The sequence below is a fragment of the Plodia interpunctella genome, chromosome 27 (assembly GCF_027563975.2).
Source record: "Plodia interpunctella isolate USDA-ARS_2022_Savannah chromosome 27, ilPloInte3.2, whole genome shotgun sequence".
Lineage (NCBI taxonomy): Eukaryota > Metazoa > Arthropoda > Insecta > Lepidoptera > Pyralidae > Plodia > Plodia interpunctella.
The window spans coordinates 3,965,365-3,985,172 of NC_071320.1; the positions used below are offsets into that span (position 1 = coordinate 3,965,365).

The following is a 19,808-nucleotide window of genomic DNA, read 5'->3' on the forward strand; positions in this document are numbered from 1 at the left end:
TGGGAAAATAAATAATTAATGACGTAGTGTCGGTGACGTTGACGTTTGATTGACAGCCGGAGTGGGTGACCGTTTGCTTGCCTGCTATCAGCGAGTAACCTATTTATTTTTTGCAAATATTTTTGTGCAATAAAGTTATAATTAGTTTTTATCAGTTGCCTGAGTATATATCTACTCAAGCATTCATTATACTTCTCATAACAACCGGCTCTATACACTTGGTGAGTATGAATCAAACTTATTTTCACTATAACAATCATGATGAAACTTAGAGATAGTTGTGGAAACAAATTGTAATAAATTCATATAAATTAAGAGACTGCGTGAGTTGTGACTCATACATCAACAGTTTACAAAGTATCAGTTTCTTTTTAGTGGCTAATGTGGTTAATTTATTTGTAATAGTTGTGTAAATAAGGTAATAACCTCTTGATCTAAAAGCCGATCTATTTTTATAGTCTTATCTTAATTTATTTTGTTAAAAATGCAGACAAAATGCAGCATATACCTAGTTTTTATATCAGCCAATTAGGCGCGGGAAACAATAGCGGACTCTGGACTCTGAAAAGCTGGGAAGATATCGAGAAAACGCTCAGATGAGAGAAAGACGCGGAATACAAATAGTATTTAGAACATGATAATTAATAACCATTTTTGATAGCACAAACCACTTCCATTTGTAGGCAAATATTCCTTCTCAAATTTAAATAGCTTTAAAAAATGACTATTGTTATAAATATGGTATTAGGTAGTCATTAATACTAATAATTAATTAATTAATACTAATAATATATATAATTAAGTGAAGACATTATGGGTTGACCCCAGTGGACCCTGGGCTCCAACACTCAATGACTGAATGTACCTACTATTCATCTCATTTTTTGAGAAAATATTTGATCTACCTATTCATAAAAAAGACAAAACATACTAAAGTATGCCAAAGTATGTTTTGTCTCTTATCTGTCAATTGAAGTATTCTTCAACTGTTTTATGAATAGTGGGATAAGTGTTGTGCAATAAATATTATGTCATACAAATGTGAACAGGCAGCAATGGTCGTATCAGAAGATCCTCAGCCGGTGATGGAGGGTGACGCGGCCAGCAAGAAGGCGGCCAAGAAAGCGGCAAAGGCTGCCGAAAAACAACAGAAAAAGGCTGAGCATAAGGTCATTTCTTAGCATTTAGATTTAATGTCTGCATAGGTACCAATCACTACATATTATAAAACAAAGCTTGACGAAGTATGCTTATATCTTTAAAACTATGTAACTGATTTTGATGCGGGCTTTTTCAATATATAGTGTGATTCCTGGGGAAGGTAATTATGTGTATAATTTAATATGGATTTACCTGAGCTAAGCCGGGACAGGCCACTAGTTGTAAATAAAAACAATCTCCAAAGAACTCATATAATTTGTGGATGTGTGAAATGTGGACTTTAGTTCTGATTTAATGAATTTGATCCCAAATTTTTGCTTGTTAGACAATGGTGAGCTCAAGTTGAACAGAGCCAGATCTATTTATACTTTACTAGCGCCCCGTCCCTGCTTCGCTTGGGAAAAAAGAATATATTATACACCTAAACCTTCCTTGGGTCCACACTATCTAATGGTGAAAACCGCTTGAAAATCCGTGCAGTAGTTTTTGAACAGACATACAGACAGATGCAGCAGAGGACTTGTTTTATAATATGTAAGGATGGATGGTGGGAAAGCAGGTTTAATAGACTGTTGTATTGTTATAACGCAACTGAAGCCTCGACAAGAATAAGATAGTTATATCATTCGAACTGACGAAACTGTCTGAACTGACTTCGAAATGGTGACCTCGGTGGCGCAGTGGTAAAGTTCTTGCCAAATCAAATCAAATCATTTATTCAGAAATTAGAACTTCACAGGTACTTTTTCTCGTCAATTTTTATATTTATAGTTATTTCTCACAAGCTACAAACTACTGGCATTTCGGAACGACCACTTCTGAAAAGAAATGCCAAAAGAAACTCATTTGAACAGTGTTGGTCCCTATCATGCCAGATAGGTTTACCATTATTGTTTCTTACAATGTTTTTTTTTCTAATAATATATAAAAGTACATAATGTACTTTTGACTATAAAAGGTATATCAAAACAGGTTATGATTGTGATCGGAGTGATGATTATTATATATATTTATCGATGAGAAACATAATTAACTTACATAAAAATATATGAGAAACAAGATGACCAGTTCCCTCTGGCAGCACCCGTTCACGAGTAACGCATGGGACAGCCATCGCGTAGCTCAACCATAATAGAGGGAACCTCACGACCTGGCCCATGAACTGCCACTGAACCGAGAGGTCCCGGGTTCGATCCCTGGTCATGGTCATGATGGAAAATGATCTTTTTCTGATTCTGGGTCTTGGATGTTTATCTATATATGTATTTGCTATAAAATATAGTATCGTTGATTTAGTATCCCATAACACAAGTCTCGAACTTACTTTGGGGCTAGCTCAATCTGTGTGATTTGTCCTAATATATTTATTTATTTATTCATTCCAGGCGGCATCATCACAGCAGCAACAGACAGAGGAGCCGGATTTCTCAGCTGGGTTGTACGGGGTCCGCAAGCTGATCCAGTCATCCGGGGAGTTTGCGGACAGAGTGTACACTGATGTAAGGGATTTGGCTGTCGGGCTGGACGGGAAAGAGGTCTGGGTTCGAGGTTTGTTTTTCTCTATTACGTATAATTTTTTTGAAAATCCTTAGTCTCTGTCTACCCTCATGGGAGGTGCTATAATGTATAATGTTAATATAATATCTATTATATGAAGCGTTTGTGAGTTTGTAGGTTTGAGGCGGGTAATCTCCGAAACTATCGATTTAAAAGATTCTTTCGCCATTAGAAAGGTACATTATCCAAGATTGCTATAGCCTATATTTTATAACTATATGTGATGATATATTTATATATTCTATATTTTAATTTTAATTTATTTTTTAAAAGATCAAAGTTAATAAAGTTGGAAATTGGACTTTCATAGGCAGTATTCATCTTAAATTTTTAATCACATACTAATAGAAATGTCGAAAGAAACTAATTAAACCGATTTATTGTTAGGCTTATCCAAATTTAATATTATAAAGTCTGTCACACTTTCATTGCTAAATCGCTGCATCATGTTTGATGAATTTCGATATACATATAGTTAAAACATTCAAGTTCATAGTCAATTTATTTTTATATTAAACAGTAAATCACTTAATTAATATAACTGACAAATTAAAGCGATTGTCTTTCTTTATTGAAATATCCTTTAATAAAAAAAAAACATTGTAAGAAACAATAATGGTAAGCTGATCTGGCATGATGCATGATGAGGGACCAACACTGTTCAAATGAGTTTCGCCATTTCTTCTCAGCAGTGGTCGTTCCGAAATGCCAGTAGTTAGTAGCTTGTGAGAAATAACTATAAATATAAAAATTGACGAGAAAAAGTGCATGTGAAGGTCTAATTTCTGAATAAATGATTTTAATTTGAATTTGATTTGAATTTGCAGTGGGCACAAAGAGGCTGAAATGATGATGTTGAATGATGAAATAAAAAATCAAATAGCATTGATATATCGTACTCTATCATACTAATTAATATATCTATTCTCTTCAGCTCGTCTCCAAACTTCTCGTGCTAAAGGCAAGCAGTGCTTCGCTGTGCTCAGACAGACTTCCAGCACCGTCCAGATGCTGGTCAGCGTCTGTGAGGAACGCAGGGTCAGCAAACAGATGGTCAAGTTTGTTGGCAGGTGAGTGTTCTATTTTATGTTAGGCGACCTCGGTAGCGCAGTGGTAAAGTGCTCGCCTCTGAACCGTGAGGTCCCGGGTTCTATCCCCGGTCGGGTCATGATGGAAAATGATCTTTTTCTGATTGGCCCGGGTCTTGGATGTTTATCTATATATGTATTTGTTATAAAATATAGTATCGTTGAGTTAGTATCCCATAACACAAGTCTCGAACTTACTTTGGGGCTAGCTCGATCTGTGTGATTTGTCCCTATATATTTATTTATGTCTGCTCTTCTTTATTTTATGTCGGCTCCAAAATGTCGTCGAAAAGTTTAACAAACTTTGTCGGATTCGGTATACATTGCTGGTTTTTCATTGCGGCAAATAAAAGCACTCATACTAACTACGCAATGTTCATGCAATTCAAAGTGTGGAGCTGGTATTAGGTTTAAGGTGGCACTAGTGACTAGTGGGCCCTGCCTGTGAACCGTGAGGTCCCAAGTTGTAATCTTAGTGCCACGACGTGCAGTGACGTCACAACTTTCTAAAATGTTTGCAAAGAAACATACGTTTATTTGATAGTTTGTAAAGTTTATGGTGATGACTTCATAATAAAAGTTTTTACAATTTTTTTTTAAGCTGTTGAGTTTTATTATTTCATACATTTAGAAAATTAACTTTCCAATACACTTTTCTATACTTCTTTACTTTTATATAAAGAGGTAAGAGCGTTTTGTGAGTTTGTGTGAGTATGTTTGAGGCGGGCAATCTCCGAAACTGCCGAACCGATTTCAAAAAATATTTCACCATTAGAAAGGTACATTATCCAAGATTGCCATAGATAGATGTATATTTCATCTCAAAATTCCCACGGGAGCGAAGCACCGGGCAACGTCTAGTGAATTGTGAAATAATCCTAAATATATCTATTTTACCTAGATTATAAATATTTTTTATAATTCCCTGACTTTTTTGGCAGTATAACAAAAGAATCCATATTGGACGTGCGAGCCACTGTGGTCAAAACAGCGTCCCCCATAGAGTCGTGTACGGTCAAAAACGTGGAGTTGGTTGTCTCAGAAGTGTGGACCGTCTCGGCCGCGAAGCCCCAACTGCCTTTGCAGATCGAGGACGCCGCTAGACCGGAAATATCTGACGTGAGTTTTTTTTTTTTTGCAAAAACGAGTTTTTTTTTTTACAAAATCTAAGGAACGGGTTGTTATGACATTTGATACACAGGTAGAATATAATAAGAAAGAATGTGTAAGAATATAATTAGGGTACTTTTTATCCTGAAATTCCCATGGGAGCGAAGCCCCGGGGCGCTGCTAGTTTTAAAATATTGAAAATATACAGATAAGAACATTTTTATCTTTTACAGCATAGAATAAAATCAGTAATTTAGTAATAATTGTTTATTTTTATTCATTAATAACTAGCTTTGGCCCGCGTTAATTGTTTGGGATGAAAGGTACTATGTTCTTCACTATACTTCAGACTACATGTGTGCAAAATTTCAAGAAGATTGGTTGAGTAGATAGAGCGTGAAGAGGTAACAAACAAACAAATTTACTTTCGCATTTATAATACTAGCTCCGCCTCGGGGCTCCACTCCCGTGGGAATTTCGTAAAAAGATAAAAAGTACCCTGTTATTCCAGGTCATATTCTACCCGTGCACCAAATTTCAAAACAATACGTCCAGTAGATTTTTCGTGAAAGAATAACAAACATACGACATACATCCTCACAAGCTTTCGCATTTATAATATTTGTACGAGTAGCTACGAACGATTCGCCGACAGAATGTTTCAATATCGGGCGTTTGAACGACAGAACCCTTCAGCTACGAACGATTCGCCGACAGAATAGAGGGGACATTCTGTCGGCGAATGGTTTGTAGACGAAGCAATTGTCGGAGAACCGTTTCAAACTCGTTTTGGACACTTTAATAAATAAATCTCCATCGATAGTTTTCTATTTGTACCATTTGATTGCAGGACCCGGAAGCGTTGAAGATCCGCGTCAACCAAGACACCCGTTTGGACAACAGAGTTTTAGATCTAAGGACTCCTGCGAACCAGGCAATATTCAGGATTGAAGCGGGTGTTTGTCGGCTGTTTCGAGACATTCTTACTCAAAGAGGTTAGTGTTGTGTGCCTACGGCAACTGTGACTGTATATAACAACCAGATCACTGATGTTCCACCGTATTATGTGAGCGTAGTGTACGGTAAATGGTAAATGTGTCCCTCCTCCGCACGTAACGGTACATTTTACCTTTTTCCGCCATGTTCGTTTACTAGCACAGTTTGATGAGGTATACCACTACTCAAAAGAAATGTCTAAAGAAACTGATTTAATCAGTGTTGGTCTTGGTTGGCCAGAAGGGCTGGCTATTATTTTGGTTTCTACATATGTGTTTTTTTTTGTTTGTAATATCTTTATTGTACAAAGAACACATTAATTGCAGTTTTTTTACTTTCCTCAGGAATCTCACTATCCGTTGCTGAAAACCGTATAAAAATACGTCCGTTACATTTTAAATATATCGCATTCAGACAGACGCGAGACTTTTTATAATATGTAACGACTAGCTTTTGCCGCGGCTTCGCCCGCGTAAATTTTTCGGGTCGTTATTTTTTCGGGATGAAAGGTACCTTATATCTTCTCCGTACTTCAAACTATATGTATGCAAAATTTCAAGATGATTGATTGAGTAGATAAAGCGTGAAGAGGTAACAAACAAACTTACTTTCATGTTTATAATATTTTTTTAATCCCCATTACCAGGTTTTGTAGAGATCCACACGCCGAAGATAATCTCTGCTGCATCGGAGGGCGGCGCGAATGTGTTCACGGTGTCCTACTTCAAGGGCGCGGCGTATCTAGCGCAGAGCCCGCAGCTGTACAAGCAGATGGCCATAGCCGCTGACTTCGATAAGGTGATTGCATGTACAATATGTTGTAGAATAGCAGATATTTGGTATGTAAAAACAAACAAACATTTACAAACAAAATATTGTAAAAACTTTTTGACTGAATTTTTGGAAAAACATTTTTTGACATTTTTAGCAAAAGTAAATACTGTTTTTTAGCAAAATCCTTTTTTAATGCCGTAGTTGTCAGTCTCGGCTTCTTACTCAACATCTGTAGTAAACAACAAGATTACGTGCCCCATCCTCCAGCACGTAACTGTACATCACAACCATCTTACTGATGTTCCACTATTGTACCTAACTAGTAACCAACCATTAAAGGGGTGTTCATGGGTCCAATAGAAGTCAAATTCTTTTTAGAATTTTTATCTATCCTTCTGTATGTTTGCTCGGGCATCACGCAAAAGCTACTTCATGGAATTGATACAGTTTTCACAGTTGCATAGCGGACTAACTTAAAATCTGATATAGGTTTCATCGCGGCACGTTGCTCACAACCCTGAGATATTGAGAAAAATAAGTTGTTAGCGGACGCACGTAATAAACGCGGGCAAAAGCTAGTTAAAGTAGGACCAATTTAATAAGTCACATTTGACATCTGTCAGCCTATAGCTACAATTGTCAAAAAAATTCTTCTTTTAGTATTGTTAATTTCAAAGATTTTGAATAAACCCCTTATCTTTGAATTTTTTGTAGTCCTGATTTTGTAACAATAAATATTGTACGCCCTCCGTTACAAGGTTACATTTATGAATTTGGACGAAGTGTCAAATGTGACCTGTTAAATTGATCCTACTTTAACATATGAGTATGTTCCCAGGTGTTCACAGTGGGCGCGGTGTTCCGCGCGGAGGACTCGAACACACACAGACATCTGACGGAGTTTGTGGGACTGGACCTCGAGATGGCGTTCAAGAATCACTACCACGAAGTCGTCGACACTATCGGACAGACGTTTACGGATATATTTAGAGGACTTAGAGACCAGTAAGTGATTTAATATTTTACTGGCTGCGCTAAAGATAATTTTTTTTTTGTGATTAGGGTACTGCGTAGAAGACGGGCATCGTGTTTTTTATTTTTTTTATATATACACCATAAACTTTTAATTATGCCAAATAAATTAAAGGCTTAATATTAAAGAGCCTATTAATGAGTAATCAAAATTTAATATTATCGTTTATCACCAAAGTTATTGAGGTTTGCGTCTATCCCAAAATATCAATGAACTTATGGACGTAGTTTGAAACTCCCAATTCATAGTTTATCGTGTTCTCTCGCTCTCGCGTGCAATGACCCCGGCATAGGCTAAAAATAAATAAGAATTGCCGGAATTTATCAATTAAAATCGAGTTAGTGTGAACCGCAGCACTGAACCTACCTTTACTATGAAGCGTAGTGTCAGGTGGCACACTCTAACTATTATAACCAATTTATTATACATTCTTTTGGATACATTATGGATTTCGATTTTTCATGTTTCGACTGCACATATTATCAGTAATAGGTACTGATAGCCAGATTTTATTTTTTTGCATAATTAAAAATTTATGGCGTAACTAGCGACCCTAGGTATAATATTAATCATGTTATATGCATATAAACCTTCCTCTTTAATCCCTGTATTACAATAAAACCGTAGTTTTAAGGGTCTAAGCATACATAGGGACAGACAGACAGCAAGAATCGACTTTGTTTTGTACTATGTAGTGATAGCGTATAATTTATTATAGATTCGCGATAGAAATAGCAGTAGTGGGACAGCAGTATCGAGTGGAGCCGTTCAAGTTTCTCGACCCGCCTCTCAGGCTGGAGTTCCCGCAGGCGGTACAGATGTTGAAGGAGGCGGGTGAGAAACACACATATTCATATCCATATTCATTTATTTCATAACAATAGGTACAATTGTGTTGAAAATTCAGTTAAAACCGTCACCAAATTATAATTCATAGAAGTTGTATAAAGGGTTATTGCCGGAATTGTATCAAACGAAATTTGGATAGAGTGAAATAGAAATATTATTGTAATCACATAAAATTAACGAACGAGATAACTATCTAAGAACCATAAAAAATAATGACAATAATTCCTTTTAAAATAGTAAAGAAGTTTAGCGGCCAGTACTTATTAATTACTTTTTTATACAGAAGTTAAAATAATTTATTTTCATTCAATTTTATTGTTGTCTGTATATCCAAAGTACTATTAGGCTATTTTTAGATTGTTTCTTTTCAATGTCACTCAGACTAGTTTCTCAGGAAGTTTTAAGAAATCGGTGAGAAACACACACTTGTTTGTTTGCATTTTCTCTCGACTATGTGTTGACATTTAGCTGTTGATGGGATTTGGCGAGAAATGCGTCATATTTTTTGTTATCTGTAATTTTTTTCTCACTTCATCTCTTGCTATCTCTCTCTGGAGACAACGCCAATAGGTCAGCAGTGTTTAGATATCATAAACAGGAAACACACAAATTAATTTTTAATTTGTTTTAATTTTAAGGAGTAACAATAGGTGAAGAAGACGACTTATCAACACCTGACGAGAAACTCCTCGGCAGATTGGTGCGCGCGAAGTATGACACGGACTTTTATATTTTGGACAAGTATCCGTTGGCTGTGAGGCCCTTCTACACCATGCCCGACCCTAATAACCCTGTAAGTTGTGGTTTACTAATAGTTTTACGTGTTTTGAAGCAGTGGTGGTGTAATGGTTAAGGCCCGTTAACCGAAAGGTCGGAGTTTCAAACGTCTCGGCGCAAAATGTCCTTTTCTCAAAATGTCAATTTCTCATAATGTCCTTTTCAGAAAATGTCCTTTTAATTAAAAAAAACCGTTTTAATCAGTATGCTTATCTAAATTATCATCAAAAACACACAAGGAAATTTTGAGAAAAGGACATTATGAGAAAGGATATTGTGAGGAAAGGACATTTTGCGCCGAGACGGATTCAAATCCGCAAGTCTAGGAAAACTACTATACATGAATCAGATTGGTGTATCTGATTCATGTATAGCAGTTTTCATAGACTTGCACACCCTGCACTCTGGTTGATAATAACTTGTGTGTTGAGAAGGCCATCTATTGTGCCATCTGTTCTGTCTGTCTGTTAATGCATATTTCGTGTATGTTTCTCAACATTTTTCGAGTCATAAACATATCCTATTTCAGAAATGGTCGAACTCTTACGATATGTTCATGCGCGGTGAGGAGATTTTGAGCGGTGCTCAGCGAATACACGACCCCGACTTCCTCACTGAGAGGGCGAAGCACCACGCGATTGGTGAGTGCACTTCGTTTTAGTCCAGCGATTCTTAAACTTTTCTCATATAAGGGGCAAATCACATATGTGACACGAACCCTAAGTTTCTCACCGAGAGTTGTGAGTGTACACTTTGTTTAATTTTTTTTATGATAAACAAGTAGGAATCACACAATTTGAGACGAGCTCTGAGTTTCTCACCGAGAGTTGGTCAAGTCTGTTGTTTGATTAGTCCAACTTTTTTCAAGATTTTGCCCTTTTGGGAATCTAAGCATTTTATCCGTCAAATGCATAGCTTTCCAAAATTAATATTAATCCTAAATTAATATTCGCAAAATTTATGTTTTTTATATCAAAATCGTAAATGGAAGCATTTTGGGCGGTGCTTTAATTTACTATCTGTCAATACTATACTAATGTTACAAATGCGAAATTTTGTCTGTCTGTTTCACTTACACGTAGCATGTAGTAAAATATCTCCGTTCAAACTCCAAATCATCAATAAAAAAAATTACCCCCAAATGACTATAATGGGGGGTGAAAGTTTGTATGAAAATCATGTCTGTTCCGCTTTCACAGAGAAATACACGCGGGGGAATTCGCAAGCAAAATCAAATGTACAATAGTTACGTCAAGGGTGAAATTTAATATCGATTTACGACCGAGGCGACTCGGCTTTTCACTTCGATTGCGGGAAAATCGAGAAAAATATTATTTTTATTCTAATATTCGTTGATTGCACGTGGACGCCTGAATACCTTTGCTTATTTATTTCATCATTTTACTTTTGTATGAGATTTAGTCATATATACAGGGTTAATGGTAAACGCATAACCTTTCAAAGGCGCATTAGGTACATAGATACTAACATCTTTTGTTCTACGACTTTTGTCTAAACGTAATAAATACAAAAAAAATCCTTTTTCATGTTCGATTCCGCTACATAACGCTACTGTACTGTCTCTTGTTGCTTGGCTATTACACAGAGTTAAGATATGTAGAGTTTTAATGTATCCAAATAGTCTTTAGAAGGTTTTGCGTTTGACGACCTCGGTGGCGCAGTGGTAAAGTAAAGTGGTAAAGCTTGCCTCTGAACCGAGAGGTCCCAGGTTCGATCCCCGGTCGAGTCAAGATGGAAAATGATCTTTTTCTGATTGGCCCGTGTCTTGGATGTTTATCTATATATATGTATTTGTTAAAAATATAGTATCGTTGAGTTAGTATCCCATAACACGAGTCTCGAACTTACTTTGGGGCTAGCTCAATCTGTGTGATTTGTCCTAATATATTTATTTATACCAGTAACCCTGTATATTATCAAAATATTTAAACGTATTTTTGTTCCAGACATCAGCAAGATAGCTGCGTACATTGAGTCCTTCAGATTGGGTTGTCCTCCGCACGCAGGTAAATCTATACTTCTTCTATCATAAACTTGCTAACGACCGCGACTTTGCTCGCGTGGTCTCTATGACTCCAGTGAGGATGTTTGTTACTGAGTTATATTATTATTATTATGTCAAGCCAGCTGGACGGATTTTGTCAAAGATTGTATATAGTTGCGCCCCGGGGCTTCGCTGCCGTGGGAATTTCGGGACAAAAAGTATTCCTTATGTCCTTCTCCGTACTTCAAACTACGTGTATGCAAAATTTCAAGACGATTGATTGAGTAGATAGAGCGTGAAGAGGTAACAAACTTACTTTCGCATTTTATGCTATTAGTTGGGATCCGTCGTCATCTAAAGTTAGATCATAACTTTACCGATTTCGCCATGTGGAGGTGCTCCTAGATTGTTATTTTGTATTATAATTATAAACAATGAAAAGAATTTATAATTTTGGAAAAATAAAGTTCCATACTTTTTTCTTTTTTGTTGATATAGCTTATCTAGGATGTTTATCTATATATGTATTTGTTATACGTTGAACTAGTATACCATAACACAAGTCTCGAACTTCTTTGGGGCTAGCTCCATCAAGTGTGATTTGTCCCAATATATCATATACAGGGTTACTGGTATCTAACGCATAACCTTCCAAAGGCGCATAAGGTACATAGAGACTAACATCTTTTGTTCTACGACTTTTGTCTAAACGTAATAAATACATTTTTTTAGTCTTAATGTAGTTTCTATAAAACGTTAACTCTATGTTCGATTCCGCTACATAACGCAACTGTACTGTCTCGTGGAATCGCAAATTAGATTTTTTTTATATTAAAAAAAAACTACGAATCACGTCGTAATTGCTTGTTTTGATGTACCCAATTGTCTTTAGGTTTTGTGTTTAATACCGGTAACCCTATACACATATATATATAAAGTTTACAAAAGATATATTAGCTAATCTCCTATAAAATCTCTTATTCTTAAAAAGTTGAAGCACACGATATGTAAAATGTTACATTATCTTCAGGCGGTGGTATTGGCATGGAACGAGTTGTGATGTTATACCTCGGACTGGACAACATCAGGAAGACTTCTATGTTCCCACGCGACCCCAAAAGGATTACGCCTTGAATATTTTATTATAATAAAATAACATGTAATCATTTTTGTAATATAAATTTTATTATTAATTTTCTTTCATTTTCACTATTATTAGTCTAGCGGCTCCACACTGTCATCGAACAGTTCGTCAAACTTTGTGCGGTTCAGTATACATTGCTGGTTTTTCGTTGCGGTAAATAAAAGCACTCTTACTATATGCGCAATGTTCACGCGTTCACGTCGGCATGTGTCCGAGTTATGCGACAGTGTGGAGCATAACGAACATTGTGTCTAGATTCTCTACTATCTACTAACATAAAGCTGTCTCACTCATTATCATTGGCTCGTAGTGAAATAGCATATCATCGATCTCGCTCATATAAATTATAATGAAAAGGAAACAACTATAACATAAACATATAAGTTGTGCATCGATAGTTAATTGTGCGTTTATTGGCTTTTGCCTTTTTTCTTAATGAAAAAGAGGGTATTAGAAAAAAAAAAGTCTTGGGAAATGTATGAATAATCAATATATTACAAGTTTACCACCACTTTTTCGATACACACGCCTATTCACATCACAATAGTTCGACTATACATATTATTAACAATATACCAATTGCCACATCTATTAGCTGATCCATAGACAAAGAAAACTGTAGACGCGGATTAGGTTGCAATTGTAAAGCCGGCAGACAATGATGGGGCAAAAGGTATATACATATATAGGTTCGTTACTCTTGTATGAGCGTAATGGAAGTGACGTAATCTTTATATTTCTAAGACTCTTGACATTGACATTTAATTGACACTTTCACAAATGATCTTCAAAAACTAGACCGCGCGTGTAAGAAGTCGCTGGACGAGTCACAACGACAACGTTGCCGGTCTGTTATTAATAGATCTTTTGTTTACATACTGTGAAATAGCAAAATTTTTATTGAAACATTATACACTATAAATTTACATGTCATTTTGATTAATCTGCAAAGGTATTGATTAAAAGTGGAGATTTCAATAAAAATAGACATTCAAGAATGTTGGTTTGCGTATTATTATAGTATTTTATATAATACTACATGTTATCGAGCCATATGTGTATTGTTAATAAAATGTGTTTATCGACACAACCATAGTTCAACACGATTTGCTCAACTCAAATCACTTAAAATAACTTAGAAATAATATTCACTTAAAACCAATATTACACTAGACGACCAAATAAAAGCAATAATTAAAATTTTACTGCGTCTTATTTGACTAAAATAGCCTTTAAATTCGATAAAGTTATCAATATTCCAATTACATTAACATCATACAGAATTCTTCTACATATGAGACTGTCTACACCGTACAAAAAATAGACGTGATAGCATATGTATGACATTCATAAGATATCCTTAAAATTTCGAAAAATACAATTCGACAAGAATCTTTGACGCGTGGAAGAACAGCGACCTAATGGTTTAGCTAATTAAAATTTCTCATTTGTATCGTAAGTGGCGTCCCCCACGAAGCAGCCAAAATATTCTTGTGTTTATAAAGTGTAACAATAATGTGTTAGAGACGATATTTTGATGCGTGTACTTTTATATTTAAAAACAAGGTATTGAATAGGAACATAGTAAATAAGTAAACGTTTTGTAATAAACATACAAAAGTAAGTTTTGCTGGCTCAGTGGGTAAGGACGCCCGCCTGTGATCGAAAGGTCCCAGAATTCAAATCCTACACGTGCCACAAGAGTTTTTACACCAAATTACCAATCTGAGTTTTGTATAGTACTTTTCATCGATCGCCACTTGCTTCCCGTGAAGGACAAAACATCGTGAGGAAACCTGCACACTGGTGGACAGTTCTGTTCACTAGTGTGTATGCGACTACTTGCCACCAAATGGAGGTAGGTAGTCTTAAAAGTCATGTCAGATTCCTTTAGGCGATATACTGAAACCAGTGTTAGCAATAACACACTCGATACGAATGAATGAATAAACACAATCAGTGTACATTATAAATCATTGCAAATTTTCAAAAAATTAAATATCGTCGTTTGAACTACGATTCTTTTCTTTTTTATTAGCGACATTTTCGGAAATTCACAAATATCTGTAACTAAATGATTATCAGCGTACGATTTTAAGTTTCAGTCACAAATATATTGTATTTGTTTCCAAAAACGTCGCCTATTGGTCCGAACTCCGAATATATACCACAAAATACATAATATACAATACTATCTTTTGGCATCTCTCTCATTCTATTACATAGAAAATTTAGTTTTATAAAATCTACAAAGGTCACGTGTAGTTTGCTATGGAAATGAAACATAGGTATAAAAAACTTTCGAAGGAACTTGAATATAAGGCATAATTTCTACAAACATGTCAATCGTAATCCTTATAATTATTTAAACCGACCAAACGCTACAGTGACTATCCCTTCCCCCTAAAGAAGACAATGACCCCTTGCAGATCCCCCCCTCCCAAAACAAGTCAAAAAGGGGGAAGAATGAATAGTTGTTGGGTACTTAACCTTTGTTTTTTTACGAAATGTTTCGGATTTATGTTTTCATAGCAAACTATAGGATTAATTAAGTTAGTTTCTGATAAATATACACAATGCTTGAGAGATAATTGTAGTTATACTACGTTATATATATATTGTAATAAATATTGTGGCCAAATTTTGCGGTTAAACCCCTGAAAAGTAAGAGGTTTTTATGATTTGGACGAATCTCCAGAATATTCAAATGTGGTATTGTAAAATGTATATCGCTTGCGTAATTCAGCCACATTATTAATACTAAAGTAGGCCAAATGATATAGATGCACAATTTCTATCACAAATATTTATTTACAAATAATTTCGATGCTCTTATATACCAAATAGACATTATTCCAAAATTCAAGTAAATTTTACAAAAAAAACGCATAATTAAATATTTTCCCCATATTTTTGTACAAACCAAATGCAACACAGTCAACTACTGTGTCGCTAATATTGTAAAAACCCAACCAGCGCTTGATGTATTATATACGCCAGGTGTATTATACGACACGCTAGGAGCAATTTCTTCGTAGTGATTGTCACACGATTAAAAAAACATTGAGCGCTGCGCAAATTTAAATTTATTACATGTATTTTTATTAAGGAAGCAAGATCTATTAAGTAGATATATATGAATGTAGATGTAGAGGGAATAAGGATATGGAATAACATTCAACTGTAAATTTCGCTTGTGTTTATTGACAATTATATTTACGAGAATGCTAGTAGCACCCAAACTCAAGCTTAAGAAGGAACCATTTCAAGATATTCTTGATTTAAAAATATATTCTTTAACTTTAGAGACTAAGCAACAAAAACACAGCAATTCAATATTTTTTACTCTAAATATTTAAGGTACACAATTAATTATTCCTGACAAAAAAACTGAAGACCAACTGCACAGCAAAAATAATTTATACCATTTTAAATAAGACAGCTTATACATATTACTAGATTATCCCTTGGATTAATAACATGATATATGAAACTACATCTTCAAAATATTGGTTAGCTTCGTTCCATAAAGGTCTCTAGAATTAAAGAACAAATCTTATATAATATATACATCTTAACTTACATATTCGAAAAAAAAAATGCTTTACATTAAGTAAAAGTTAGCTAAGTACATGATTGTCACATTATTTTTAATACAATAAAAACCTAAGCAATGCTAATTATGGTATGGGTCACATTACATCAAGTTTATGAACAATTCCAGTTTTAGATAGACATATCAAGCTAGAGAAAGCCTATGACGAAACACCTGTTTATTTTGATTGTGTATTGAAGATATTTTCAGAAAACCCGCCAAGTGTGTCACGCCGTAGACGCTCCGTACAATACGCCAGGCGTAATTTGTTTATACTAAACATTGATGTGCCTTCTGAAACACGGAGTTTTTTTTTTTTGCAGTACCACTGTAAAACGATCCTATACCACAAGTTGCAGCTTAGGAAATAAGGATTGGATTCAATTAGATATCTCTTTCACTCATATTGCCTCGCAACTACAGTCTCACAATTGCAAGAGCAGGATATCAATGTTTCTATATAATTATAATACTGAAAGCTGAATTTTATAAGGTATGTATTAAAAATAACACCATTAAGCACAATCATTGCAAGAATCACAATTTCGAATCGATTTTTTGGTCAATTTATTTTATTTTACACATTTTTAAAAACTATATATTGCATTTTTATACATCGATAAATTAATTAAAAAGCTGAAACAATTTGTTGCAAAACACTGAGATTGACAATGTAGACCAAAAACTAGATATTTTGTATATACATTTGAAATAACCATTTAATGTCACTTTGCCATATTATAACTTTTATATTGTAAGTTTTTTGCCACATCTACTCTTGTTGTTTCTTTATATACCAATTGATGGTTACGACAATACCATACATTTTATGTGTAAATTGACTGTTATGCCAAATAGACTACAACCAAACTGAATCAACAAAATAATTTTACGGCAACAATTTGAAACAAACAATCACTGAATTTCACTGCACTCCTTACATTGTGTATCACTTCACTAAGTCTTGTTCACTCATAACTTTCACTGGACAGGAAAAGTTTTAGATTACTTTTTTTTATTACACTCAGCCGAATAAATTCTTCAAGTCGTGCTCGTACATGGCTATAACCAGCATTATGCCTATGCCCGTGGCTAGGCCCATCAGTTGGAGTATGCATTGGCACAGAGTGCCTTCTTTGCTGTGTGATGTGCTTAGTTCTGGCATCTGAAAGACAATAGATTATATTAATAATCAGTGCAGATACAGTATATCACGTCTTTATACCTTACGGGGTAGACAGAGCCGTGAGTTGATGATATCTGAGACCACGTTTATGGCCATGTTACGAAGGCTATTGTAGTACATTACAACGCTTTATTAACATTTTTTAACCTGCTATTATAAAAATGCATAATATCCATACTAATATTATAATTTATTAATGCGAAAGTCTGTATGCTTATCTGTCTGTTCCGCTTTCACGGCTAAATCGCTGGACCAATTTCGATGAAATTTGGTATGAATGTATTTAAAGAACCCCTTATAAACATAGAATGAATGAATTATTTGAACATTTCAACGCACACAAGCCTATTAACACATAAGTAACAACAACGATAAAGAAAAAAAAAACTTAAAACGAATACTAAGCAGATGTGCGCCGCAGCAATTCAAAAACATAGGTTACCTTTTTTCAAAAATCAGCCCCCAAATTACTATAATTTGGGTGAAAGTTTGTATGAAAATCGTGTATGTTACGCAGAGAAATACACGCGAGCAAAGAAAATTAAATATTGAATTCTCACCGCTGTACCGACAATTTGTCTCACCATGTTCAAAAGTATCAATAAGAAAGTGCCCACAGAGACAAATCGCACACTACGTACGCTTGCTACGAATAATGAAGCTTGAAATCTCACCATATCCACAAGGGCAATGTACAAGAAAGTCCCGGCCGCAATGGCGAACAGCCACCGCGTGGCCGAGGGCGTGTCTCCGGCCAGGACGCCGCACACCATGCCCAGCAGACACAGTGCGGACGACAGCACGTTGTAGCACACGGCACGCTTCACCGACATGCCCGCTTTGAGCAGTACTGCGAAGTCGCCTGTTAAGAAATTTTGGTGTTTCAATAAATTTATGACAGCGTGATTTCTCTTATACATTGGCATTATTTTATCTACATGCTCAGTCGACGGTACTGAACAACTTTTCGTATGGAAGCAACATTGAAATCGCTGATCCATTCGGTTTCCACAACTTAGGTATTTCATTTTGTATAGAACAGCTTTTTTTTTCCCGCGCTTTCCGAGTTCCCATACTAAAAGTTGTTCAGAAAGACTGAGCATGTAGACAAATTTGTATTGAATATTACTCAATACATTAATTTGCATAAATGTGGTTAAATCAGTTATTATTACATTACATTGTCCATCACACAAGCCTAATCTGACCATGCAAAAAAATATTAACATAAAATAGGAATGATTGTCGTGCAATAATTTCAACAAACGTCAATTATGTTTGGGTCGATTAAAAAACTCTTTGACTGAGTATAAACATTGGTTACATAGCCACGTTTTCAGTTCTTTTAAGAACTTCTCACGAGGTTACTCTTTCACGCAAAATCTACTGGACCGATTGTTATGAAATTTGGTACACGGGTAGAATATAATATGGAATAACACATAGGGTACTTTTTATCCCGAAATTCGCACGAGAGCGAAGCCCCGGGGCGCAGTTAGTAATCAATAATTTGACTATATGTATTTTGTCTGAAAATACCAAGTAATGTACACATACCCAATTCATGCGGCAGCTCGTGACACAACACAGCTATAGCAGTCGAGAATCCTCCGGCAATGTTCGATGTGAACGCAGCACCTGGTAAAAAAATTGAAAAAACAAATTCAGCACGTCAATCTTTGTTATTATTATGGATGTATGTATGTATGTATGAAGCAGATATTTTCAATCGACTAAGCTGAAATGTTGTATACACGTTTAGTGTGTATTGAAGCTTTTATGGTCATATAAATTGTGTATAATGAGGTTATAAGTTGATAGTTAAAATTTTATTTTCTTCTTTTTGGAGCATTTAAATAAAAGCTTTTAAAGTTTATTTCTTTTAATTTATTTATCAATTTCTTAGCGATGAAATAAAAATAATAACTACGACAAACTGCGACGGTGGCGCCGCCAACGCTCCAAACGTCACTCACCTATAGCCATTCCATCAGTGAAATTATGAAGTCCATCGCCCATAATAACCATCCAAGCCACGGACGACATGGACGAGGGTGGCGCGTGCACATGTCCGTGCGCGTGTGAGTGGCCGTGGTGTGCGCGGGAGTGCTCCCTACAAAATAATAATAAATAAATCGATGAAGCATTTAAAAATATATATATACATATATTATATATACATAATTATCATAGTACAGGCTATTACAAAAACATTATAATGTCTTCATGTGACTGTCGCGCGTGTACCCGGTTACATTAGGAGCTGTGACGCCTGGAAGCCCAGAGTTCGCTTAAAAGTCAACTGTAAAATTTTTATATCTATGAGATTTAATTTATATTTTTGTGACTATCGTCCAGTCAACAGCACATGAATTCATTGCAAACTCGCCGTTATTACCGGGCCATAGGGGTTCATGCAGGGTACCTTGATGTGCTGTTGACTGTACCAATATTACGCTAGGCTCTCTCTACCCCTTCGCTAAGGGATAGTCATCCATACTAATATTAGTCTGTCTGTCACGCTTTTACGGCT

At 35.5% G+C, this 19,808-nt stretch overlaps 2 protein-coding genes across 6 annotated transcripts in view; one reads left to right on the forward strand and one right to left on the reverse strand.

Annotated features, from left to right (window-relative positions):
* The first annotated feature begins 51 nt into the window (after positions 1 to 51).
* On the forward strand, positions 52 to 12,543 carry AspRS (Aspartyl-tRNA synthetase). 2 transcript variants are annotated; one of them, XM_053765253.1, is made up of 13 exons: positions 52 to 221; positions 1,050 to 1,169; positions 2,547 to 2,709; positions 3,653 to 3,788; positions 4,748 to 4,925; positions 5,767 to 5,911; positions 6,559 to 6,710; positions 7,525 to 7,691; positions 8,438 to 8,553; positions 9,207 to 9,361; positions 9,875 to 9,986; positions 11,313 to 11,372; positions 12,381 to 12,543. In XM_053765253.1, the coding sequence occupies exons 2-13, from the start codon at positions 1,056 to 1,058 to the stop codon at positions 12,482 to 12,484; spliced, it is 1,602 nt and encodes a 533-aa protein (XP_053621228.1). In that variant the 5' UTR covers positions 52 to 221; positions 1,050 to 1,055; the 3' UTR covers positions 12,485 to 12,543. The 2 variants fall into 2 exon arrangements, with proteins under 2 accessions (XP_053621228.1, XP_053621229.1); XM_053765254.1 differs by lacking the exon at positions 52 to 221 and adding an exon at positions 397 to 418.
* Positions 12,544 to 15,678: 3,135 nt separating this feature from the next.
* foi (fear-of-intimacy) overlaps positions 15,679 to 19,808 on the reverse strand; it is a 32,099-nt gene continuing 27,969 nt past the window's right edge. For all 4 annotated transcript variants that reach the window (XM_053765248.2, XM_053765250.2, XM_053765252.2 and 1 more), the window contains exons 4-7: positions 19,252 to 19,388; positions 18,833 to 18,913; positions 17,950 to 18,137; positions 15,679 to 17,254 (exon numbers count right to left, since the gene is read on the reverse strand). In XM_053765248.2, the coding sequence (XP_053621223.1) occupies positions 17,114 to 17,254; positions 17,950 to 18,137; positions 18,833 to 18,913; positions 19,252 to 19,388 (547 nt within the window). In that variant the 3' untranslated portion in view covers positions 15,679 to 17,113. The remainder of the gene's footprint in view (positions 17,255 to 17,949; positions 18,138 to 18,832; positions 18,914 to 19,251; positions 19,389 to 19,808) is intronic.

What these genes read in the sequence shown, in the direction of transcription:
- AspRS (XM_053765253.1), top strand. Translation starts at nt 1,056, where the DNA reads ATGGTCGTATCAGAAGATCCTCAGCCGGTGATGGAGGGTGACGCGGCC. An exon ending in GAAAGAGGTCTGGGTTCGAG is followed by an intron (nt 2,710 to 3,652) that starts GTTTGTTTTTCT and finishes TATTCTCTTCAG; the next exon opens with CTCGTCTCCAAACTTCTCGT. An exon ending in GGCGAAGCACCACGCGATTG is followed by an intron (nt 9,987 to 11,312) that starts GTGAGTGCACTT and finishes TTTTTGTTCCAG; the next exon opens with ACATCAGCAAGATAGCTGCG.